This window comes from Conger conger, chromosome 6 (assembly GCF_963514075.1).
Source record: "Conger conger chromosome 6, fConCon1.1, whole genome shotgun sequence".
Classification (NCBI taxonomy): Eukaryota; Metazoa; Chordata; class Actinopteri; order Anguilliformes; family Congridae; genus Conger; species Conger conger.
Genome location: NC_083765.1, coordinates 22,135,826 through 22,162,512, shown reverse-complemented (window position 1 = coordinate 22,162,512; position 26,687 = coordinate 22,135,826). Strand labels below are relative to the sequence as shown.

The window sequence follows — 26,687 nt, the reverse complement described above, 5'->3', positions numbered from 1 at the left end:
CTGTCTCCAGTGCATCAGCTTTATCAAGCTGCTGCTGAGCTTCAGCCTCAAAACCAGAGTATGGTTCTTCTTGTGAAGGAGGGTAGGCATCATTGCTCAAGGCTGAGCTATGATCAGAGACAATGGCATGTACCACCATCTCATTGGTTCCACTTAGGTCGATGCGACAGATGGCGCTTGTGTGTATAGTTCCCCGAGGACTAATGGAAATCATCCGAGTGGGGTGCGTGAAGTACACTTGCGCATCATTTTCGTCCCCGATCAGGGAGTCTGGCAACTCACCAATCACCGGAATGGTCAACTCAAAATCATGAAATGCACAGTCAATTAGATAGCCCAGAGGCTCTCGGGCTGTTATCTGAGTGACGTGGTTAGTCAGATTTTGCACTAACAAGTAAGCTGAACGATTGTTCAGTTCGAGCAGGGGTGTGCCGCAGACCGTTAAATTCAGCTGAAAGAAGTGTGGTCCTGGTTGAAAGAAGGCTTGGGAGCACTGTGGTTCCTGTCCCTTTAAAACCATGAGGCGGACAGGTACACCAGCTGTTCTGGCGGGAACGGCTACGTCAAATTCGCTTGCGATTTGACATGCCTGAGGGATGGTCTGGCCTGAGCGCATATTCTCAGGTGTGCCCGTCAGTGGTCTCCTCTCTATGTTTGCCTGAGACCACAGCACCTGATTGATCCTATCAATCTGGGCCCCGAGCCGGACCAAGATGTCGGCTCCTATGTAAACAGAATGGGACAACTTCGGCACTACGCTCATGTAGTGCCTGAACTCCTTCTTTCCAATCTGTAAGGAGAGTGTGCAAACACCAACAGCTACCATGGAGGTCTGGGGAGACCCCGCTGATAATAACCGATGGCTCTTTTGCACAAAGGGGTCGTTCTGACAGATTGCATCATACAGCTCCTGCCTTATGGCAGATTTCTCTGACCACAAAGCTACAAGTGCATCCGGTATGGCTGTTTCACCCACTCGGATGCCACCGGTAACCAGAGGACTGTACAGTGTTGACTCTGAGTTATTTAAGGCACAGAGGAAGGTTTCATGACCATTCAGAACTTGAGCAGGTGGCCAACGGTTCCCGGCTCTATTCAGGGTGTCTTGGTTAGGGGGCGCTTGGCCTTGTGTCTGGAGCGAGGGGGCTAACTGCGCACATAGATTTGTGGGAGCGAGGGAGTCACTAGGTGGTTCCTCGACCGCCACTCTGTCACATGACGTGTGTCCAGTGGTCTCCATATTGATGGGCTTCGGCATGACTTGCGCCCATAGCTGTCCGCGATGACAGTCAATCAGGGGGGCCAGTCTGTCCAACAGGTCCTGGCCAATTAACATCCGTTCCATGTTAACCTTGGAGATGTACACGGGGTGTACAATTTTCATCTCCTGGAAGGTGAATTCCAGCCAGGCTTTCTGAGTGATTGGAGCCTGGTCTTGGGTATAGCTGGTGATGTTGATGTCACAGGCCTCTATCCGAAGGCGTCTCCCAGTGGACAGGGTCATTTGGGTGACCTCTGCAAAGGTGTCTGCGCACATCAGGCTAACTTCGGATCCAGTGTCCAATAAAGCGTCAAGGTGCAGTCCGTTTTCAATCAGGACTGTAGTATAAAGACGCTTGGCGTTCCCTTTCTGGATGAGGTCGCCTAGGAACTGCAAAAATGGGTAAGTTAGGGTGATCGGTGGGGTTCTATGAGGCTGTTCATTAATTGGTGAACGAACAGCATCACCTAGGGGTTCCTTACCCCACCCAATGAGATAGACTCTCGCCGGTGTGGAGGAAGGCTCCCGGACTAGTCATTCTCTAGGAGGACCATCACCACCTTTGCCCGAACGCTTTTCAGCATCCTTTGGTGGGACTTTAGAGAGGGCCGCCATACCCTTTGATAGGGCGGCCAAAGTGTCCTTTATAGAAGCCAGCTCTGACTTCCACTGGACAGGAGCTTGAGGACCTGCCCCACCCTCCTGTTTTCTATATTGTTCGTTTCGGCGGGAATCACGACCCTTGTATCCCCTCTGTTCTCTGTCCCTACCCATGTAGGTCGACTGGTAGTCATTCCTTTCTCCTTGGGCATCCATCGGCTGACGATCACCACCCCTCTTCGACTGCCTGTCCTTCCATCCCCTTGTTGCGCTGTCGCGATGTGAAGGCCGGTTTTGCTGGACACGGGAGTGAGAGGGTTTTGGAGCAGGAACTTCAGATCCCTCCAGTTCCAATGAAACCTTTGTGGGGGCCTGAACTATGAGGACCCTTTGGTCCTCTTCCCTTTTGTCATTCGAGCGGACCACTGTTTCCCATGCCATCTGTGCCATTTTTTTGATGTCGCGCATCGACGGATCATCCTGCCGCGTCATAAGCGTGACATGGGTCCGCACACAGGGATGTAAGTTATGCAGGAAGAGGGACTTGAAGGCCCGGTCTTCCACAAGACCTGGCGCATTCCTTCCCTGAAAGAATGCATGTCGCAACCTGTTATAGAATTCCCTTGGGTGTTCGTTGCGACGATGCTTGATTTGTATGGCGGAGATAGTTGCCGATGTTTCATCAGCAAATGGAGAATACTCCTCCATCAGAGCTCTGCAGAGTCGAGAATAACTATCACGGGTTGAGGAAGGCTGGGACTCTATGAAAGCATGGATTGATCTGGAAGTAGTCTTCCAGATCAGCTTAATCTTCTCTCTCTGCGTCGCACCAGGTAAGTCGGAGAGACTATGTGCGATTTCTCTGAGGTAGTCCTCAACATTGTGATCCTTCTTTTCTGGGTCAAATCTCTCGATGTCTTTGGCTAGTGCATCCAGCTGTTTCAAGCGGGGACCGCCAGTGAAACGAGTGGTTTGGCGGGGTCGGTAAGTAGTTCCGTGATCGCTATCAGAGTGGCTGGACTCTTCTTCCCGCTGAGTGGTTAGGGTTTGGGAGCGAGAACCATGCACCCTACGCCTAGGGGGCGATGGTGAGTACTCCCTACGAGGTTCCCGATAGGATAACTTTGATTCCCTACCATGCGGGGAATCAGAATCACGATACGGCATTTCTGCCTTCCTCCAAGGTGGTGAAGCAGAAACACGGCGTGGAGATGAGGTTGCAAAGCGGGTCCTGTGCTCTTGACAAGAGAGACGAGATAGGCGAGGCAGCCCTATATTCCTTCTGTCCCCTCTAGGGGGCGATGAAGGAGACGTAAAGCGTGATGAGCGTGGGTGATGCTCTGTGGAGCGACCCATGGACACACGAAGAGAAGAAACTGGTGCAGGTCTAGTAGGGTCTTTAGAGAGAGAATGTGGATCAGGTATGTAGCCTTCAGTCTCTTCCTCAGAGAGTGAATACAAATCGGCCTCAGAACAGTCCGTGGGAAGAGGGCTAGTAGCAGTTAGCTTAGGTTTGGGCCTATGCTTTGCACGAGTCCCAAGGTTTCCCAGTTCCGGGTGGGGAGCTGCCCAACGAGGAGGAGCCTCTGATGTAGCAAGCTCCCTAGAGCCAGTAGGCTTGGAGGCAAGGCCCTCCGGTACCCCTGTACGGGAGAATCCACTTACCTGTCTTTTGACAATGGACCCAGTAGCACTCTGGCTTTGCTCACCCTCTGTAAGCCTGGAAGTACATTCCTCTAAGGCTTCAGTGGTGAGTTTTAGGTCATGGCGCAGCTCCTCGACCTCCGAGTCAAGCTTATCATTTCTCTGGCGTAGGAGTTTATTCTCCTTATGCAGAGTGTCAAGCTCCAGACTCGTTTGTCTATGGTACAAGAGAAACAGCCTTCCAACTGTGTCTTGTACAGTGAGCACACTCCGAGAGGGGTCTTGGATGAGCCGGACCAAATTGTCCACTCCTGCCGCACACTCCTCAGCAGTGTGCTGCTCAAGTTCCTCCTTGTCTTCATGAGACAGTTGAATGAGTTGAGCCACAAACTCACAAATTGAAATGTTCTCCAAAGGTGGTGGGCTATCTTCCATAGCCACTGCACGTGGAGCACGGAAGCTCATTTCGAACTCTAGTTACTTATTGTGCAAAATGTTAAATTGAATGAAACACGTGAGGTGTGGTGCGTTGCAGCAGCACCTTACAAGACAACCAAAACTACTGCGTATTGGCTAGCTACAGTAGTTTGCACAACCAAAAGCTTTCACCGGAATGCTAGCACGTGGGTTGATTATCACGACTGATTAAGGATAACACCAGCTTGGCAACAACAGCAGAAACGTGTCCAAATCAGAAGCACTGACTAGTCACAACATCAATTCACAGGGCCGGGTTAGGCACTTAGAATCAAAACCAGCTATCGGGTTACCAACAGTGTATACCAACACAGCAACAGCACTGATAAACAACACCAGCCCAGTACCTCAGCAGGCCGGGTGAATCTTAAATGGTATGTACTTCTAAAAGAACAAAAACGGGAAAAGAAAACCAGTGACAATTAACCAACACCCTGGAATGATTAACGATTCAAATTGATTCAACGTGGAATTTGAAATCAGAATTTGATTAATAATCAAAAAGGGATGAGTGGCTAATTGAAAAATGAAAAAGTTAAAATTATGAATAATTGGCAAAACACTTAAAATTAAAGAATTATTATTATTATTAAATGTTTTAATGGGAAATGATTAATAAATTAATCAAAACGTATAACCATTAATTATTAATCCGTTAACTTTATTTAAGCGATATGTCAATTACTAAATAATTATCGTCACTTGGTGAATAAAGCTGCGTTAGTCTCGCGATGATGTCGGAGCTACGTCAAGTCGCAATGAACAGAGCTACCACCACAATACAATTGCGTACAAGCGCCTTTGGCCTAGTAGGCTAAATGTGGGTTTGGCGCCACCCCGTGGCGTCAAATGGTTGTTCAAGACAAAACGCAAAAATCTTGGTCGCACCCCAAAGCTATTCAAACATGAATCAAGCCAACTTTTCTACTCCTCACACGGGGAGGTTCCGAAGGGTAATCGTATTTAGTAATCAGTCTCATTTAATTATTAAATTTAGCTACGTTATTAATAACGAACTCAATGGTAATGATTTAATAAATCATTCAACAGTCATACCGTTGAATTAATACTATGAATTCAACAACCACTTATATGAGTTCGAATTTTATAAGTAGCCTTATAAGTAGTTCTTAAATAGCTAGTTGGCTTGATTTAGTGTTGGAAAAACATTGACGGACAACCGGTTACAATAAAGGGGTATTTATTGAACACAAGAAACATATAAACACAGCTAAATAAGAAGGGCGTGACGGAAAAGTAACGCATTGAAGTGGGAAGAAAGATGGAGGACAAAGGAATGCGCGTACACGTATGCCCGCGTCGAGAAAGCGAGGGAAGGAGACAAAGGAAGAGGGAAAGAGCGCGTGCACGTGAGTACACGTAGCGGGCGAAGAGGATGGGGGAAGGAATTGGTGGAGAATGTAGGTAGGGCCTTATAATGGTGGACCTATGGTTCTAGCGCGTAATGGCGCGTACACCTAGCTCAAATTTGGGTGGTCAGGAGACAAATTAATGAAATCACCGCAACAAGAGTACTTGCGCTTTGGGAAGCGTTTCCGCGAGTTTGCGGTGCTTGATTAAATTAATTTATAAACTTAGAATCCACTGACTATAAGCCCGGAGGGTTATTTGTACGGAGGAGAGAGAGAGAGAGAGAACAATGTAATTGGATGATCGTGTGGAAGTTGTAAACGAGAAAAACAATTTAACAAAGTTACATACAGTTAATCTAACGATACAATGTATATAACATTAACAAAACTAATGCCCAGATGCGCAGCCTTACTTGGGGGCGAATATCTGATGATATTCGACCAGTCTCAAACAGCTGACCGTCGTCAGCAGGCAAAGTTTGTTGCTTGGAGAATCTGTGATGCTCCAGGGAATTAACGCTGTCCAGGTACCGTTGTCCCGGGGGAAGGGCGTCTCTGGCGGGACCAGGGAAATCCGTCTCTGGCCTGACCAGGGGAAGGCGTCGTCGTCTCACGCGTGGTTGGAGGAGGAAGAGAAGCCGGTCGTCTTCTAGCTCCAAAGTTGATTAAAACCGCACAATGTATGTGCGATCTCCGATAAAATATCGGGTCCTTGCAAGTATTGATGTGTATAATTTCAGAACTAGCAGGCCCAATGAATAGAACCGTGATCAAGGGTTCAGACACAAAGGGAGTGTTCTTAAAATTAATTAGATGGGAGTCTCTTTTGGAACGAACAGCATGGGATAGCCGTAGGTTAGAAAGAGGCCGTGAAATTCGCGCCTGAGGCTTTTGTGAGGTCCAGCAGTTGCGTATTTCCGGCTGTTACTGTATTGGCTAAATTTCCATTAAATTACAGTGGGAGGCGGCGTTGATTGCGTCATCAATGGCGTGGACAAAGGCGTTTCCCTGTTTCAAAAAGTTCTTACGTTGGCCCCAACAACATCCACACACACACATTCCTATACACACACAGTTATACACACACTCCTATATACACACACTCACCCACGCACTCCTACTCACACACTCACACACACTCCTATACACACATACTCACACACTTATACACACCCTCCTACGCACTCACACTCACACAGGCGCACATACTCCTACACACACACTCACACATGCACATACTCCTATACACACAGATACTCATACATGCACTCCTACTCACACACTCATACATACTCCTATACACACATACTCACACACACACACACACACTTAGACACACACTCCTATATACTCAGACACTTCTACACTCCTCAGACACATATACACACTTACACACACTCCTATACACACAGGTGTATCAGTTACAGATTTAACTCTGAAAAGTCTTCTGTGTAGCTATATGGTGCTGACACACTTTGAGTTTCATAAGTATTGTGTGTATAAGTATTGTTTGAGAGATTTAATAAATGAATGTGCTTTTAGCTTTGTGTTTGTCAATTTAATTATCAAATAAATTATCTCTGCCTTGAGAGAATTTTGTCAGAATCTCAGATTAAGAATTGATAAACTTTGATTGCTGGGGATTTGAGTCTGTATTAAGTTTTATATTTAATTAGATCTAAATGGTGCAGCTGTAGGTGTATCATTCATGCACTTTGTGAATGCATTGTTCCTGAGGAACAGGAGACAGAGAACTATTACTTTCCCAGATAACTATTTCCCAAAGTATAAGAATAATGAGAATTTGTTTGATGCAAATAGTTGGTCATTTCCATTCCTTACTGCTGGAAAAAATATTTGGAAAGCATTAATGAAATATATTCATTCCAAGAAAATTATGAAAATTATTGAAATCCCCATCTGCTTTCTTGCTCTCATGTTTCTAATGATTTAGTGATTATAGGAAATGAGAAAGTGAAACGGCATTTGAAGATGACCTTCAAATTTATGAGAAAATGACAGGTCTTGGCTCAAGTCGAACGATATCCTTTGGAGCATGTGCTATAAAATTTGAAAACGGGCAGTGATAAATCTTACGAAAGTGTAAGACGCTGTATAGTTCAAAGCAAAGTCCTGACCCCTAGCTCTCATTCATAATTTTTACTGCTTCCATTTGCCAAAAGGGGTGGAATTGAAGCACAGAAACAGAAAATTAAACAGAAAAAATGTTAAATGATGAGGCTAGTGCTGTATGTTTGTATGCAACATGGAACATGTATCGGTGTGATGTCAGCTTCTGGCTGTCACAGATTCTCCTCATGAATCTGTCGGCATAAGAATTGTCCCAGCTTCCTCAGTACAATATGGAGAACCTGCCCATTATGTGGAAGGATGGTTTGCTCTTCGACTCAGTAAGTGCAGAGAATTATCAGCGCAGATAGATCACTGCATAGAAAGTAGACATTTGGTATGTTTAGGCTAAAGCTGAGTTCCTGTAGAATTGCAGGTCTCTGTAGCAGAATTCAATGGAAATCGTAACTAGCATATGGGCTACGATTGTCTAAGGAACACTCTTAAAACCAAATATGAGTGTAATGTCCTCACAAAGCTTTTTGAAATGTTTAGTAGGAGCCAAGTATGACTGCTTTTTTATTCTCTGAATCTGTGAATTCATTGTTGTGATTGTGAAGTTGTTCAGAAGTGCCTGTTGACCATGTGTTGGACTTTGTCCGGTGAATTTTGAATTTTGTAAGTAATAAGGTTTCGACACTCAACCACACAGCTTTGAGATTTTGATAACACTTGACTTAAGGGATTTGAAACTTGGTGTGGGTGCCTTGAGGGTGAAGTAAGACTTGACCCAAAAGACATGATACTCCCTGATACCTCCGAGATTTAAGACTGATGGAAAACAACTGATGGAAGCTGTGCTAGATTCTGGGTAACTTGTGTACAGAGTTGAGGCTTATCCGGAATCCTGAAACGCCAGATTGAAACAGAATGTTTTGGGGCATGATATCTTTCTTCTTTGTGCTGCTTAGCTTGGACTATGAGCTTTAAAGTTCTCAGACATCATTCCAAAGACCAATGACAGACCCAACTGAACAGCATACAGTGGTGTGTGTGTTGTGAAGTGTGTGTGTATCTGCAGGGGCTGAGTAGCTGGCTTTGAGCTCCATATGAATTATGCATAAGATGATTATGTCTGTGAATTGGATAAAGACAGACATATTTAATGCCGATGATTTGAGTGACAGGGCCAATGAATCCCTGTGAATGACTCCTGACTCCAGCTCTTTGATCTGCAGCATCAACGGCCAGCTCCCAGCCGCTAATTATCTCCTGAGCACCACTTGTGTATATCAGAGCCATCTCTGAGGCTGGGTTAATCACCCCATTAACCAGAGTACAGGCTGGTGTGCTGGCTGCTTTTACAAAGGGAAAAGTTTCTCTTTTTGTGGACTTTATCTCATTTCCTTGCACTTTTTCTCTCTTTCTCCCTCAAAACCTGCATTTATTTTCTGACCCTTTAAAGAATCTACTGCCTTACGCACTATATGTGAGAGTCTAGTGTATTGTAACACGGACGGGTAGCAACTAGCCCAGGAAAGGTTGGAGTACATCTCTCTCTCTCTTTCACTAGGTTTCATTTTCCTACCTGCAGGTTTTGAAAATCAAAAGTGCAAAGGATTTGGTTAGAATTGACACCATGATTGATTGATTAACTAATTGACTTATTGATTGGTTTATTTATTGATTTATTTATTGATTGACTGATTGATTGGTGGGGTGGCAGGGATGGTGCAGTGGGTAGCACTGCCGCCTCACAGCAAGGAGGTCCTGGGTTCAAATCCCGGTCGGCCAGGGCTTCTCTGTGCGGAGTTTGCATGTTCTCCCTGTGTTCGAGTGGGTTTCCTCCGGGTACTCCGGTTTCCTCCCACAGTCCAAAGACATGCAGGTTAGGCTGATTGGAGAGTCTAAATTGCCCGTAGGTATGAGTGTGTGAGTGAATGGTGTGTGTGCCCTGCGATGGACTGGCGACCTGTCCAGGGTGTATTCCTGCCTTTCGCCCAATGTATGCTGGGATAGGCTCCAGCAACAATATTATCTTTAAGGAGGTGCAATTAATAATTTATTAAGCATTAATGATTCAACCATGATGATAAGGTGTATCAGTTACAGTGCATGTATGCAGTTACTGAAAGATATGTCAAATCTCTAACAAGAAGATTGGTTTCTTTTAATATCTGAGAACAAATAATAAAACCAGCCTCCAGTAATTAAAAATAATAATAACAATACCATCACTGTGGTAATTTGTTAGTTTTCCATGCCTATTCAGAGAATGTGCAGACCTTAACTAGTTTACAGATATTACTGGTCTGGCTCCAAATTCTAATGGGACAGTATCTTGAGTGAGGAGGACAGTTCTAGTGGGCCTCCTTATACAGGTGACATATGTGAGTTATGATGATAGGGGCCTCATAATGACGCTACTTGTGTGAAGGTCAATGGGACCCCACAGGCTAGCAGGCTGGCCTGCTTTATGATCAGCTTGGACATGCTGGTTGACCAGCTCATACCCAGCTAGACCTTCTTAGGACCAGCTCAATTTTTAAGATGATCAAGCTGGTATAGCTGGATTTTACAGCAGGGCACAACTCCTTTGTCCTCCTGCCAGCTCAAAACAAATTAATTATTGATTAAAATAATTTAGATTTTCTTATCAGTTTACCTCCTGTTAGAATTCAAAGAACCAGAGTCAAGTCAACTTCTATAGGCGTCTCACACACAAGAATGAACACATTGGGAACATTTCCTCTGATTGAGACTCATAGATGCACATAGGTGCAAATAAAAGACACATAGAATTATTTGTTTTGCAGTTGTTGGGTCCTTTTTGTATATATCTTGTGTATTATCTCTTAATATCTGCCCTTTGGTTATAATAATGTGTCGCTTCTCTGTCCTACATTTCAGGAGTCATGAAAAATTTATTTGACCAACTTTTCATAGAATTTTCTTTTAGTTCTTTTTTGAGCACAACACATTATTTTTACATTTCTCCATTTACACTGTAAGTCTTTGTGTGTGACATATTCTTCCCCGAATCTTATGTGTCGCATTTGACGTTTAAGGTCTAAGCAGAAGAAGTGGCAGAAAGATTGGATTTGTCCAAAGCCGGTTTAGAGTCGCATATGGAGGTGGTCTGGATCAGATTAAGCTGACATCCGACCAGAATGTAAATGTCCCAGCATGCCTCTGTTCCCGTCGCCAACATTCTACTGACATATAACATCCCATTAAAGGCACACAAAGGTCGCAAGATTCCCTGCATGTCTGGCTGTCAGCTCAGATGGAGCGCTAAGTGCATCACAAAATGCAATCTCTGTCTGACCGCATGGAATTTGATATACAGTGCATTACAAATGAAGGGTTTCATAATCTCACACATACGGGGTGTGTGGAAATGGGGTTTGTTAACTGTGTCTGATATGAATGCAAACAGGACCCTGCACTGCAGGCTTGTGTTAGATTCATCACCAGAGGATGTTCCCGGTGAGGCACCAGGGTGATGCCAAGTGAATTTATTCAATATTTCAATCCTCGATGACACAGATATTAGATATGCATTAACCAGTTATTTCTGGGGTAAATAGAAGCCATATTTGATCATGAACTTTTCAAATTACCCCATGTCAGTACGAAATTAAATTAAAATGTCATTCATAAGGAAATGTAAGGCAACTGCAGCTAGACTCTTGAGAATTTATCACTGGGCCAAAGTGCATTGTGGGAAGTTGGGTCTGGCTTGTTGTCGACCGTGAAGATTATCAATCATTGCATCACTCGCTGAAACTCCACATGAAGAATACCGTGTGAATGGGTGAATGAGAAGCATTAATAGTGAAGTGTTTTGGATAAAAGCGCTATATAAATACAGTACATTTAACATTTAATATCTGGTGCTCTTGTGCTGTTAAGTAATCATTTACATGCAGTTGTGGTGTAATCAAAGTGTAATTGTACTATTGAAGATATACCTGCCTCAGCCCCACTTGTACAAACGTTTGCTGCATTATCAGTCAAGAACACCTTTACCCAATTTTGTGAAAATACACTTCTGAAAGAGAGTGAAAAAATGGCACTGCACTCAAAACAATCATTTGTATGTTATTTTGTTTATTTGACCCTTTTGTCCAAATAATTTTAACACTTTATTTTTAGGTTAAAATTATCAGCTGAATTCATCCTGACCTGAGACTGCATTTGCAGAACTCCCACCATTTATGTATTTTCAGGTCAAAGTGAACAGTTTAAAGGCCTACACGCATACATTTCTTTTTGTGTTTTTGAACTTTTCATATCCTGGAGCTTCTGATTTGTGTTCCATATTGATAAAACAATTGCAATTTTGGTAGAAGTACTTTAGGGTTTGTAAAACAATTTCCAACATGACATGATGTGTTTTTTCATAATTATCGGATGATGTTGCTAAATGTTAACACAAAGAACTGGAGGGGGAGGGGGAATTGACCTCTGGGGGCAGGGTTGGGAACTATTCAAAAACCTATGTCACTGCTCTTTGCAAACGTTTTGTGGGCGTATTAGATACTCAAAGAATGCTTATTTTTCTAACAGCTGAATGAACCCTGAATTTCCTATGTCACCACCATTTTGTTTCCCCTCTGGCCTGTTCACCACCATTTTGTTTCTTCTGGTGCCTGTTCCACAGGGCTCCTGTGGGAGGCGCTGTGCGGGGAGAAGGACTGCCTGCTGGCGGGGGACTCCTGCTCCAGCGACGAGGCCTGCAGCCCCAGGCTGCGGACGCTGCGGCAGTGTGTGGCGGGAGACGGGAGCATGAAGCTGGGCCCCAGCGCCCGGAGCCACTGCGAGAACGCTGTGAGCGCCCTGCTCTCCAGCCCCCTGCAGGGCTGCCAGTGCAAGCGTGGCATGAAGAGGGAGAAAAACTGCCTCAGCATCTACTGGAGCCTGCACCAATCAGTGCTGCACGGTGAGGCCCGCCAACCAATCAGAGAGCAGGGGGCAGGGAGACTGCTGTTGTTATTACTCTGAAATCTATCTGATATTTCACCTGTAAATGGTGTGTTTAGAACAATAATTACAGAGGTGCTACTGTATGACTACATTTCCAGCCAGATGTTCCTTGCTCTTTTTGTGTTTGCAGCTGAATTATTCAGCCTGTGAAAATAGTGGTTTTGGTGAAGTTTAGTGTACTGTAATATCACTTCATATTGCCTGCATAGCAGGTACCCAACAGACCATCCTACCTGTTGTATTCATAGGGGTCAGTTTGGTGTGTGTATGTGTGTGTTCACAGGGCTCAGTTTGCTCTGGCGGTCAGTGTTCACAGGGCTCAGTTTGCTCTGGTTGGTGTATTCACAGGGCTCAGTTTACTCTGGTTGTGTGTATTCACAGCGCTCAGTTTGCTCTGGTTGTGTGTATTCACAGGGCTCAGTTTGCTCTGGCTGTGTGTGTCACAGGGCTCAGTTTGGTCTGGCTGTCTGTATTCACAGGGCTCAGTTTGCACTGGTTGTGTGTGTATTCACAGGGCTCAGTTTGCTCTGGCTGTGTGTGTGTCACAGGGCTCAGTTTGCTCTGGTTGTGTGTATTCACAGGACTTAGTTTGCTCTGGCTGTGTGTTTTCACAGGGCTCAGTTTGCTCTGGCTGTGTGTGTATTCACAGGGTTCAGTTTGCTCTGGCTGTGTGTGTGTGTCACAGGGCTCTGGCTGTGTGTGTATTCACAGGGCTCAGTTTGCTCTGGCTGTGTGTGTTCACAGGGCTCAGTCTGGTGGAGAGTTACCCATATGAAGCGGTGGAGAAGGGCTACGACTATGTCCGCCTCGCATCCATCGCTGCGGGTGAGTCCTCCTCTTCCCCTCTCCTTTATTAATGCTCATCAACTCATTATCAAATACACTCTGTGGGTGAACTTTCATATGATTTTATTATTGTGATTTATTATTATGATTATGATCATTATAATAATAATAATTATTATTATTATTATTATTATTATTATTATTATTATTATGCAAATACTCCATTGAAATACAACTATTATGATTAATTATGAATAATGGATTATTCTTAATTCATTCAAATTGAATAAATTATTCATGACATTTGATGACTGACTTTTAATACTCTAATGATTATATACTTATCATGAGTTCATGAAAATATAAATATCCGATTTCTTCCTAGTTTATTATTCTCCACCATATTCAGGGGGTTGATGGGTTGATTTCTCATTCCTGAGCCCCTTCCCCTGGGTCCTCCTCAGGGGTTGGTCTTTTCCAGGAGGCATAATCCCACCTATCGACAGAGCTGTTCCTGAGACTCTAATCTGTGAGATAAATGTTAGCTCTCTTAAACAGCACGTGGCTTCCACTGCATAAGAGTTCACTGTGGACCTGGAGCTGAGTTTGCATACGGTTGCCCAGAGGTTGACACTCGGTTTATTTGGTTAACACTGATAACGCAGATGGTCAGGGAGAAGAAAGCAGCCTTTCCACCTGAGGCTGGCGTTCAGGGGGGCCCATTCTTCCCACAGACACCGGCTCTGCTCTGTCATGGCTTCTCCAGAGCTACAAGGCCAGAGAAATGGCTGCATTCATCTTCTGTGGTGATGGAGCCATTCATCCTTGACTTTTTCAGAAATCATGTTTTGCTGCGGCGAGCGAATGAGACTGCTGACATTTGCTGCATTGACTCTGTGACAAAAGAATACATACCGCCGACAAATAAATGATGTTGTACTCTCACTTCTTTTCAGCCCAGCGTTCCACCTAAATTGGATCTAACTAGGCTGAAATTTAGATAGATTTGCACAAGCTCATGTGTTATGCTTGGCTTGCATGTCACACACAAACCTTCTGAGGCAAGATGTGGTTTTTAAAATGTGACTTTCTCATTGTATTTAATGGTCCACTTTTGTGAGTCCACTTTACTTTATTGTCTAGCTCTGTAGAGACTAGGTTTACGTCTCATTATTTCATAGTAGGTTGCTATGGCAACAGCACAGAGGTCAAAGGTGAGGTGTAGTCCTTTCATTTCCCAGGTCAGACAATGGTAAGTGCAACAAAAACATGAGCCATGGTTATTGTTGAGTCACACAAGATAAGCCTCAGACAACTGCTCATGCAATGTTTTTAAATCCAGATTCAGAGGCAGGAATAATCCATCCATCCATCCATCCATCCATCCATTATCTGAACCCGCTTATCCTGAACAGGGTCGCAGGGGGCTGGAGCCTATCCCAGCACACATTGGGCGAAAGGCAGGAATACACCCTGGACAGGTCGCCAGTCCATCGCAGGGCACACACACCATTCACTCACACACTCATACCTATGGGCAATTTAGACTCTCCAATCAGCCTAACCTGCATGTCTTTGGACTGTGGGAGGAAACCGGAGTACCCGGAGGAAACCCACGCAGACACGGGGAGAACATGCAAACTCCGCACAGAGAGGCCCCGGCCGACGGGGATTCGAACCCAGGACCTCCTTGCTGTGAGGCGGGCAGGAATAATGTTCATGAAAAAATAATGTAATTTATGTAACACTTTTCAAGGATCTCAGAGAGGAAAGGTAAGAATGCATTTTTCCATAGAAATATGTATGATGCAGTTGCCAAAGGTAGTACATATGAATAAGCAAATCAAGGGCAATCAAGAAGCCGACAATAATTGTGACCTGATTATTTCAGGCATGAGTTAATTCAAGCAACCTGGCTACCGCTAAAATTGTCAGTTAGAGACACACCTCTCCTTCTGTGCATGGCCTGTAGGGTGTAAAATAGTCAATGGCTCTCCTGTAGTACCGTGTGCCCTGCAGGGTGTAAAATAGTCACTGGCTCTCCTGTAGTACTGTTTGCATTGCAGGGTGTAGAACAGTCACTGGCTCACAAGTTTTTTTGTGTTTAGTTTCCACCTCCATCACATCCCTCTTCTTTAGATATTTCTATTCTATCTATGCATTTTCTCTATATAAATGGTAAATGGTTGGCATTTATATAGCGCCTTTATCCAAAGCGCTGTACAATTGATGCTTCTCATTCACCCATTCATACATACACTCACACACCGACAGTGATTGGCTGGCATGCAAGGCCCGACCAGCTCGTCAGGAGCATTTGGGGGTTAGGTGTCTTGCTCAGGGACACTTCGACACAGCCCGGGCGGGGGATCGAACCAGCAACCCTCCGACTGCCAGACGACTGCTCTGACTGCATGAGCCATGTCGCCCCACATATATATTTGCAGTCGAAGCTACTCATTGTATCAGTACCTGTGCAGTCTAGTAGCCTAGTGGCTAAGGCACGTGACTTGGACCTGAAAGGTTGCTGGTTCAAGGCCTGGTGTAGCTCTTAACCCCACATTGCTCCAGGGGGGATTGGCCCTTGCTTAGTCTAATCAACAAGCAAAATAACAGATTATTATTAGTTTGCATCATGTCCAGTGTAGTTCTGAATTGTGTTATGATGTTTTACAAACACCTAAAATCTCTCAAATATTAAAACCTGGGTCATACCCTGAAAATGAATTGTTTCACTGAGAATGTACAATATAATCTTACTGACTATTGTTTTGGATATGATAAATAAGAGGACATAAATATTTTTAGATGGTAACCTGGCCATCAGATAGGGAGATGAACGAGGACACCAGAGAACCTGCCTATTGATTAATTCAGTATCTCACAGCACTGTGTCCCCATCACTGCCCTGGCAGCATTGATTTTCATCCTGAGAAAAGACCTGGGCTGAACTGGGGTAAAAGCTACAAAGCTGACAGTTGTGCATAGCAGTTATTGTGTGTCTCAGAGCTGAACATAAGCATATGTATGAAGTGTGTCTTAGTATCATAATGCTTGTAGCTGTGCACCACAACTCAAACTGAACCTATTGTGATACAGAGTACTAGTTCACTAGTATATAATGTACAGTATAGCTGTTCTGAACCTGAAAACAATGCTGATGTGAAGGTTGGAGTTGTTGTCATTATTGTGATAGGGAGGTGGGGGGGTCATATTGCCCCAACAGCCATATCTCAACACTAACTATGAATGTGTGCTAGGGCTCTGACTGTTCTGGTTATTATCGATCACTGTGGGTTTTTCAGCACAAAACTAGTTTTTTCATCTATGAGCACCCATCTCATGCCCTTGTGCCCTGTTTCAGCCTGACCCGTGCGAGCAGAGTCATATTTCAGCGCACAGAAATGCCCTCTCAGGCCAGAGTTTACCGAGTGAGGAAGCACAGCTGCTTTTATAACACGGCTGTACATGATTGGAGTATCGATCACGCCGGACCGGTCGATGGGTAAAAGCCCACATAGAGGGGGATTGGAAATAATGCCGTGGAGATGAACACATTTTGCAACCTGCAATGGGGGAGGGGGGTAGGGGGGCTGTGGGTAGTCAGGATGTAGTACGTCTTTTCTGGAATGTTACACAGGCCAGAGGAGTGAACAGTGGAATTTTGCCTTTTCCTTTATTAGTGTTCCCTGTATATTCCCAGTGTGTTTCCATTTGCTTCTCGGACATTTCTGTCCCAGTAATGGGCAATAATGAATGTTTCCTTGTGGAAAACTGAACAACTACTGCAACTGATTCGCTACACTGTCTTCACACCTGGGTAATGGGAGGGTGGAAAACCAGCCGTTCTCACCCCTCGAGGGCTGTGAATTGATAATCCCAGTCTTAAAGGTTTATTCTTCCATACCTATCATTTTTGTGAGCCTCCGTTTTCTCACTTCACAGCTGATAAACCCACCTCCTGTAGCCACCTCCTTCAGTATCCTCCATGTCATGGCATTCTCCCACCACCAGGGGGGCGTGTGCAGATGGATTGACTTTTTGGGGAACCGTAATTTCCTCATGCTGTTATTAATCAGGCATCATCTATAGTGATTGTGTCTCTACTGAACTACAATACAATGGTATTGTTCTGGACTCAAATCTATTATTAAATAAATGCAGTCAAATGTAACTTGCGAACCTTCAAATGAGGCAATAATGGATTATATTCACAGGCTATGGTTTTTTCTCCTCTGCCATACTGCAGAACTAGTTTGCATCAAGCGAGAGAAACCTTGTTACACTTCAGAATTTTGCTGAATACCACCATTGCAAAAAACTCAACTTTTCTTTCTGAGTTTGGGTTTTATCTGATATCTGTGTTGCTTTTGAAATTATTCACAGCCTGTGAGACTCATGATGAATTCAGAAAGGGTGAGCACACTTCTCAAGAGCGGCCTCTTCAAGCTCTAGAGGACACTACACTGCGTCCAAAATCATTACAAACCCGACAGTCAATTTGGTCAATTAGTCAGCATTTTAGATTAAAGCCTCCCGACACTGGAATTAGCTACCAACTAATATGAAATAATTATCTTGTTTATCACAATTCATCTCTAAATTAAAAAAATATATCTGTCAATATATCAGATCTGTCAACATCAATCATAATCTCTGTTCTATTTACTGCATAACACTACTGCTGATTTCAACTGAATATTATAAGTAAGACATTTAATTTCAGTTGGAAAATGATAGTTATGGATAGCTGAGGAAATGTATTTATTTCACAGGTGGTGGAAATCAGTCTTAAATATAAATATTTAATGAAATGCATCTGATGCTTGCTTTTACTATTTCGACAATGTTTTTTCTATGTCCCTGACTAAATAAATAAATAGCACAAGTGAACAACATCACACCTCCAGAATCTTACACCTCAGGTTTCCCACCTGTTCCGATCAAAATGCCAAATTATCTTGTGTGAAAAGACAGTGCACCAAGCATACTTGATATCCTGTAAACATTAATTATTCTTCAATTATTCTAAAGCATAAATGAGTATACTTCAGATCACAATCAAACAAAAAAGAATTTTCACATGGGAATCTCTGTCACTTTTCCCCCATTGAAAAAGTAGTTAAAAAAGGTGCTGATTAACTGATTAACGGTTCATTTGTAGAAAAAAAAAAAGTATAAATGTAATTATTGGATAATTGTGAAATTAGTTACAGGTGGGTTGTTTTAAGCCTTTTTTTAATACTTCTTACAAATTGGCAATTTGTCCTCTGCATTTAACCCATCCTAGTTACCTAGGAGTAGTGGGCAGCCACAGTGCAGCCCCCAGGGAGCAATGTGGGGTTAATGGCCTTACTCAAGGACCCAACAGCTGTGCAGATCTTATAGCAGCAACACTGGGGCTTGACCATTAAGCTTCCAGGTCTCAGTCATGTACCTTAGCCACTGGGTTACATTACTGCACCCTGATTAAGGCATACTGCTGAAACATGTCAAAGATTTTCTCATACTAAAACACCAGGTATTCTTAAGCACAGAATAGTATACTTCATGTTAACTTCAGTATACTTTTTTTCACATGGGAATCTGTGTTCCTTTCCTTCCCACTGAAAAAGTAGTAAGAAGGCCCACCCAAAAAAGGTGCTGATTAACTCATTAACAGTCCATCGGTAAAAAAAAATATTTGTCATTATTGGACAATTACTGTTCCGGTGGGTTATTTTAGGGTTCCACCTATTGTGATAAAACAATATGTTGACTGGATTTGTGTTTTTTACACTTTTTTAAACCCCATGGAGATTTTTAAATAAAAACCATCTAATTGCATGGAGAGAAGTGTGCCATTTAGAATTTTTCCCCTCCCCCCTCCCAGGATCCGAGGCCGGCATGACGACGGTGAACCGTTGCCTTGACGCGGCGAAGGCCTGCAACGTTGACGAGACGTGTCAGAAGCTGCGGACGGAGTACGTCTCGGCCTGCATCAAACCCTCCACCGCCAAAACCGCCGTGTGCAACCGGCCGCGGTGCAGCAAGGCGCTGAGGAAGTTCTTTGACCGCGTCCCTCCGGACTACACGCACGCGCTGCTGTTCTGCCCCTGCTCTGACACGGCCTGCGCAGAGAGACGCAGGCAGACCATCGTCCCCGGCTGCTCCTACGACGACCGCGACCGGCCAAACTGCCTGGCCCAGCTGCGTGTCTGCAAGGCCGACTACGTCTGCAGGTGCGTCTGTGTCGCTGTCTTCGTCTTCGTCTGAGTCTGAGTCTGTGTCTGTGTCTGAGTCTGTGTCTGTGTCTGTGTCTGAGTCTGAGTCTGTGTCTGCGTCTGCGTCTGCGTCTGTGTCTGCGTCTGTGTCTGCGTCTGCGTCTGCATCTGCGTCTGTGTCTGTGTCTGTGTCTGTGTCTGTGTCTGCTTCTGTGTCTGTGTCTGTGTCTGTGTCTGTGTTCCACAATTTCACATTATTATTTATTATCAAAAGCAGGCTGGGTTCTTATTTATAAGCTTACTGAATAGTAATAAAATATTTTCAGAATATATTTAGATGCTCTACAAAATGGGGTCATGTCACTGAAAATGCCCTTTTGTGGAGTCAAAAGTGTTTTCACTGTCTTCCTCAGAAATATTCACTCTGACGAGAGATTCCTTGGAAGTCCTCCAAAGGAAGTCCTCTATTTAGATGTAGGAATTGCATATTAAAAATGCCACAGTTTTGTTACGAATGCTGGGTTGTTTTCTGCAAGACTAACAAACTATATACATAGATATGAATGTAATGTCATTAGCCAAAATGCTGTTCAGTCGTCACCACAATAGCATGCATGTAGTCAGTTCTTTGCAGGACAGAAGTTATACTGTAATTGCTTGCACACTGATAGGGAGAACACCTATACTTAGCAACTGAATTACGGTTATGAAGAGAAGAGTAGTTTAAAAGCATTCATAAAAAGGTGTGTTTTGCTTTGTAAAATACTGAAATGGATTGTGCCTCTTTGGTCTGCTGGGCTAGGGCTTTCCACAGTACAGGAGCATAAAAATGAAAATGTCTCCTCACTTTATAATAGTTTTATATTCACTGACACTGACCTTTATCTGGTGAAAGATAAGCCTTCTCTGTAACACATGTCCTGTGCGCTGATCATTTTCATTCACAAAAGTAAAATTGACAGGGTCACCCGGAGGTAAAGCGGGGAAAAATGCCTTTTTAGCGCGGTCTAAACCCATCAAAAAAAGCCTCCATTTGAGCAGGCTGGTGTTTACAGTGTCTCAGTGGAGTTTGAGAGAGCCAGCCTCCAGGGCACAGCTCAGCATTACGGTAATTGCTTAGCTTTTCAGTTCAGGGCCTTGCAGTATTTTGATTTATGGACTCGGATGTCATTTTTTTACACCCTTAAAGTCCACCATTTTGTAATCCCCCCACCCTTTAGGAGGTGGGGGGTGGTGGTCAGAGCCTGAGGTGGAGGTGGTGATTGAGGGGGGACTTTGAGGGTGTATAAAAACAATCCTACTGGACCGGGGTTTCTAACCCTGTTCCAACCTCACAGATTTGGTTTCAGTTTTGAATCGCAACCAATTCAGACTCAAAAAAATAAAGGTGAAGCGAGTTAACCATGTAATCAGCCGCTTTAACTCAGTAAAAAACACACTCTCCAGAAGCAGGATTTGGGGTTATAAAGGACTTTCACCACAACACAAAGGCTAGGATAGAGATAAAGACAGAAATCTGTGTGACTGTCCATCACACACTCCACACCTTCCAAAGCCATCTTTATAAAGTCGGGGTCTGCAGTCTCAGTTTCTCAAACACGCTTTTCCCTCTTTGGAAATAAGTCACGTCTGAGGACAAGAGAATGCGGTGGAGGATGTGTACGCCTCTTCCCAGAAACAATGTTTTTAAAATAGTTGCGTTCTGCAGAATGCTCCGAACAACAAATCCCTTAATTCCATAGAAAGTGAACAGGAAAAGCCCTTAGCGATAGCGGGAATGTTTAAGGGAACAGGATATTCTTTTCTGTGAGCCTGGCCATATTGCAGTGGGCAATGGGTCTTATCAGTGTATAAATTAGTGATAAGCTGTATGAGAGGTTAAAAGATTGTATTTGGAGATTTTATTTGATTTTCCCCCCTAACTGAATCATTCAGATCTGCCTGTTTATTGAAAACATAATGTCTCCAGTAATATGTTTCTGTCAGAGATATTTCTTTGAGCAACATTATTTTAAAAATAAAATGTGTTTTATCATTTGGTTTTATGAACAGTGAAAATATAATTGTATGGTGTCTTTAAATAATTAATCCTGGTGAGTTCTGAGAAAGGCCCTTGCTGCATATCTGTTAAACAAGGCAATAAAAATGTGATAAATAGATAATTGTTCATCATTAAAATTTAATTTGCATAGATTTTTGCAGTGCTCCACAAAATAGCTTCAATAAAGAAAACACTTATTCATGTTCAAATAGCTTCAAACAACTACAAGTGAAGTTCCTTGCTACAAATGGCTACAAATGGCTGTCGGAAACCTTGGAAACCAATGGCGCAACAAGGCCACCTTAGTTTTCTCAAGCATTTTACCAGGTGTCTGGGTGGCCTGTAGCGTAGTGGTTAAGTTAAATGACTGGGACACGCAAGGTCGGTGGTTCTAATCCCAGTGTAGCCACAATAAGATCCGCACAGCCGTTGGACCGTTGAGCAAGGGCCTTAACCCTGCATTGCTCCAGTCTAATCAACTGTACATCGCTTTGGATAAGAGCATCTGCCAAATGCCAATAATAATAATAATAATCTACTGATCCACATGAGGCCATTTTCTGTGTGAACAGTCTCTGTAGACGTTCTTCAAAACATAACCAGTCCATTCCAGAAGCCTGAAGATTACAGACAATGCAATGTAAAGAGAAAGTGTAACAGAAGGACAAACACAAAACCAGAAAAATACCTTGAAAAAACCTGAATGAAAAACCAAAGGAAAACACAACATGGGTTAGACTAGAAATCCTATAAATCCACTCTACAATCACTCAGATACCATTAATTGGATTGCATGTGGTCCGCTAAGTTAAATTTTGCATGTCCATGGTGTGTTCAAGGCATGTTTGTGATGGCCTGTTCAGGGTGTGTTTGTTTTAGCGTGTTCATAACATGTTCATGGCATGTCCATGGCATGTCCATGGCGTGTTCATGGTGTGTTTGTGTGTTCTCAGGTCTCGATGGGCCCAGTTCCACTACGACTGCCAGCCGTCCGCCAACTCCGCCAACGGCTGCAAACAGGAGAACTACGGAGCCTGCCTACTGGCCTATACCGGCATGATCGGTGAGGGGGGGGGAGGAAGAGGGTGGGAGAGGAAGGGAGAGGGAAGGAGGGAGGGAGAGAGAGAGAGGGAGAGAGATAGGGAGTGAAGGAAGAGGACAGAGAGAATGAAGGGGGTGGGAAAGGGGTGTGAGATTGTGTGGTTGTTGTTAATCATGCTGATTCAGGCAGAGCAGAGGGTGGAGGTGAGAATGCTGTGTGTGAGTGTGAATTATACCCTCCGGTGCCGCTGCGCTATCTGACCAGGCCGGGCCCGGTCCTGAGTTCAAGCCTGGGGTTAGGGTTAGGGTTAGGGTTAGGGTCAGTGGAGCTGCTCACCACATGCACACGCAGGGCGCGGTCCTGGGGTTAGGGTTAGCGTCAGTGGAGCTGCTCACCACACGCACAGGCAGGGTCCAGTCCTGGGAAAGGGGGGGGGTGGGGAGAAAAAGTGCCTCTCCATCAAATCTGAAACAGAGAGCAGCAGGGATTTCAAAATGGCCACTTTCACCACAAAGTGTTGGAAGAAGACAAAGTGATGGAGAGAAACACAGAAAGCGGGAGTGGAGGAGAAAAAAAGAGAAGGATTGACGGGCCGTCCTCGCAGATAAAAGTGTGCGCCGTTATCCGTAGGGAGCTCGTGAGACGGCCATCGTTAAGGACCTTGTTGTGTTCGCAGACAAAAGAAATCGATGTGGCGAGTGCCGGTTCGGGGAAGATGTACTCCTGCTGGTACAAACGCTAAAGTGCAGCATTACGCGCTTCTTCTGCTGAAAAAAGGCCATTGATTGAGGCTTCTTTTTTTCCCTCACCCTCGGCCTCCCAAACAATGCCCCGAGATGCACTCGCGCTCCACGATAAATTCTACAAAGAAATAAAACGCGGTGCGGAGAACAGCCCCGGCCTGGGAGTGAGCTGCGTTTGTATTTCGCTTCAGAAGTTTGCCTGGTTCTTCTTGTCACAAGGACTCCGAGGGCCTTCGCGGTGATGTGTTTGGAAAGTGACTTAGTCTCAGACGCCCTGGAAGTGACCCCGAGTCTCCTGGAGATTCATACTTCTGAAAGTTTCAGGCAGCGAACACAACTCTGTGATCCCGGATCGTGCTGAAGAGGACTTCTGCTGTACAAGTCTGCAGCGTGCAAACAGTACACAGTGTACGCTTTTGGATAATACCCATTTCTTCTGTTTTTTTAATACAGCTTTTGCAAGGGAATCTTTTTCTAGTTTTCCCCTCTGCCTTTGTATTTTTTTGTAACAGTGTGCCTTTTATTAGAGGTTTTTTTATAAGCCAAGTTTGAGTCATATTTTCTTGTTTATATAAAAAGCCACCACTGTTTTGGGGGTCCAGTTGGGTCTGAACCGGCACTAGATTGTCCACCATTGTCCACCCAATTTTGCAGAGAGATGGACCCCCTTTTGAGCTCTTTGGTCAGGTGTGAATATCTGCATGTAAACCGCACCTCTTCTCTCCACAGGAAGTACAATCACTCCGAACTACCTGGACAATTCCACCTCCAATGTGGCACCCTGGTGCAGCTGTTCAGCCAGCGGGAACCAGAAGGAACAATGTGGCGAATTCCTGGCCTATTTCACCGATAACATCTGCCTGAGTGAGTCACCTCTTTGAAGGTCATGAAAGTATTAAGGGCCAGATTTATGTATATGAAGCTCGCAGCGCAAAATGCAGCCTGAGGAGAGTGTGTTGGTGCGGTAGCAGTCTGACTGAAATTAACGTCTTATTTACAAAGGCAATGGGACTGCCTTCAAACCGTATTTTGCGAGACAGATCTTAAAGATACAATAGGTAATTTCTGACTCCTAATGGTCAAGACAGGAATTGCAGCAACACCATCAAACCACAACACTGTTTATCCTTCCCACAGTCTATGAATATAAAGCCTGCCGTCTTTTGGTAGTGTTCTAGTAAGAAAATGACTTTAGTGTGCTACACAACACTATTTATATTTTTCGTCTTTTTTAAGTTTTCCCTTTAGCTAACCAACTATATTATGAGCAAGCAACTTATTTGGCTCTGTAACTAGCTGGCTATATAACTACGATATGATAGTCGTACTACAAACGATGCAACTACAACTTACAGTTTGAGAGAAATAAAGGTTTACTAAACACGCATGATTGAACACATAGATAAAAGGAACATGTAGCTGCCCAAATTGCACTCCACACAAGCAATCACTGAAACTCTGTGTACTATTGCTTCAAGCTAACTATGGCTAATTTGCTTGTTGCTACCGATAGCATTATCGGTATTATTTTATAACTAGATATGTAGTCTTCGCTTGAATAACAAGCAATAGTATACAGAGTTTCAGTGATGGCTTGTCTGGAGTGCAATATGGGAAGCTCCACGCAAACAATCAGAATGAGCCCCCACGCCGTTGGCTGTGGCAATTAGAACCAATTTTCAAACAATAACCATGATTTATTGTACAGCTGTACAATGTTTTGTTCCGTCAACTTTTGAAACCCAAATTTAAGGACTATAAACACAGACAGAGGGTGAGTCAACATGTCAGTGAGCCCTTTTCAATGACAGGAAGGATTTTACAATGGTCTTGTAACAATGTTTTAACACAAAAATTTTACCTATTGTACCTTTAAACAGCAGAATTAAAACAGATGTTTAGTGGATTGAATATCTTCACTGCTTTTGGTGATACCCATGTATCGGTTGCCACATAGGATAAACATTGCAATGAGCTTCACTATTTCCGAGATAGAATGGGAACGCAATTGTTTTGGAGGATAACAAACACACACTCTTTCTGCAATGGACAAAAGTGATTAAAAGCAGCATATCGTTGCATTTAGCCTGCTCATATTTTCTTACGAGCGGCAACACTGATTTTTTACATTTCAGTTATTGTCACTATGGTTGATTATGTTATTTCAGTCACTTCCCACTGCTTCACATAAGATTTTGGTGAATTGAATCAATCATTTTGTAAATACTTTACCCAGCCTTAATTATTGATTGGCTGCAATCATTAATTAATCCATCCATCCATCCATTATCCTAACCCGCTTATCCTGAACAGGGTCGCTGGAGCCTATCCCAGCATACATTGGGCGAAAGGCAGGAATACACCCTGGACAGGTCGCCAGTTCATCGCAGGGCACACACACCATTCACTCACACACTCATGGCAATTTAGACTCTCCAGTCAGCCTAACCTGCATGTCTTTGGACTGTGGGAGGAAACCGGAGTACCCGGAGGAAACGCACGCAGACACGGGGAGAACATGCAAACTCTGCACAGAGAGGCCCCGGCCGACGGGGATTCAAACCCAGGACCTCCTTGCTGTGAGGCGGCAGTGCTACCCACTGCACCATCCGTGTCACCGTCATTAATTAATATTTACTATTAATAATCTGTTTGATGATTTCTTGCTCTGGGGGTTGAAATAGTGTGATTCTTGTTGCAAAGAAGATTTCACTGCATCTCCGGATCCAAGATCTGCGTTTCTGTCTTGCACCTCACTTTACAGCTGCTCTATAGAGGCGGAGAAATTTCACACACAATTCGACCCCTGTTAATTGTGTTAACTTTAGTAAATTCATGATATATAATTAGCCACACTTAGAATATCTCCACTGCATACTGCAGTTCTAGCCCAGTGCGTCAGTTTGATACATGATATGGCGCATGTTTCCTGGGCAGAATGTGTCATATGTGTACGATCCGTGCAAAAGCCTTTGTAAATTTGGTCCTATGAGCTTTGCGTGATTCACACCTTCAACAGTCATGAAAGCAGTGACGGGTCACATTTACATACAGTAGAAACTTTCAGGATGTCCAGGTGCATTACACTGAAAGTGCTGTACTACCTGGGTGACTTACCTGAACTGTCGGCACCCAGAAACTATGGCATTAACCCTTTAAGGTGTCTTTTTAGAAAACAGTACTAAGAGCTTCAAAGCCTCAAAGAGTTGATTCATTTCCCTGGAATAGATTCATAAACAAAAGAAACTGACACCGAAGGGAAGCCCTTTGTTCAGCATGGACACCATTAAATTGACCAGGCTGGTAATATAAGCGGTATTCAGAAACTGTATCTCAAGTCACTGAATTTATTCGCAAAACCCTTGGCAGCACATTACAACTATACACTTTACACAGGATTCACTTTGTCCTGTACTTATAATAATGTTTGCACTTAAATCATGCGAAGCCTGCAGAAC

The 26,687-nt window shown here is 43.9% G+C and overlaps 1 protein-coding gene across 1 annotated transcript in view; it reads left to right on the top strand.

Moving 5' to 3' along the window:
• The window catches only part of LOC133131326 (GDNF family receptor alpha-4-like), a 122,584-nt gene that overhangs the window by 89,005 nt on the left and 6,892 nt on the right, over positions 1-26,687 (top strand). The window contains exons 2-6 of the mRNA XM_061246631.1: positions 12,092-12,370; positions 13,159-13,239; positions 19,073-19,421; positions 22,398-22,507; positions 23,959-24,093. Of these exons, the coding sequence (XP_061102615.1) occupies positions 12,092-12,370; positions 13,159-13,239; positions 19,073-19,421; positions 22,398-22,507; positions 23,959-24,093 (954 nt within the window). The remainder of the gene's footprint in view (positions 1-12,091; positions 12,371-13,158; positions 13,240-19,072; positions 19,422-22,397; positions 22,508-23,958; positions 24,094-26,687) is intronic.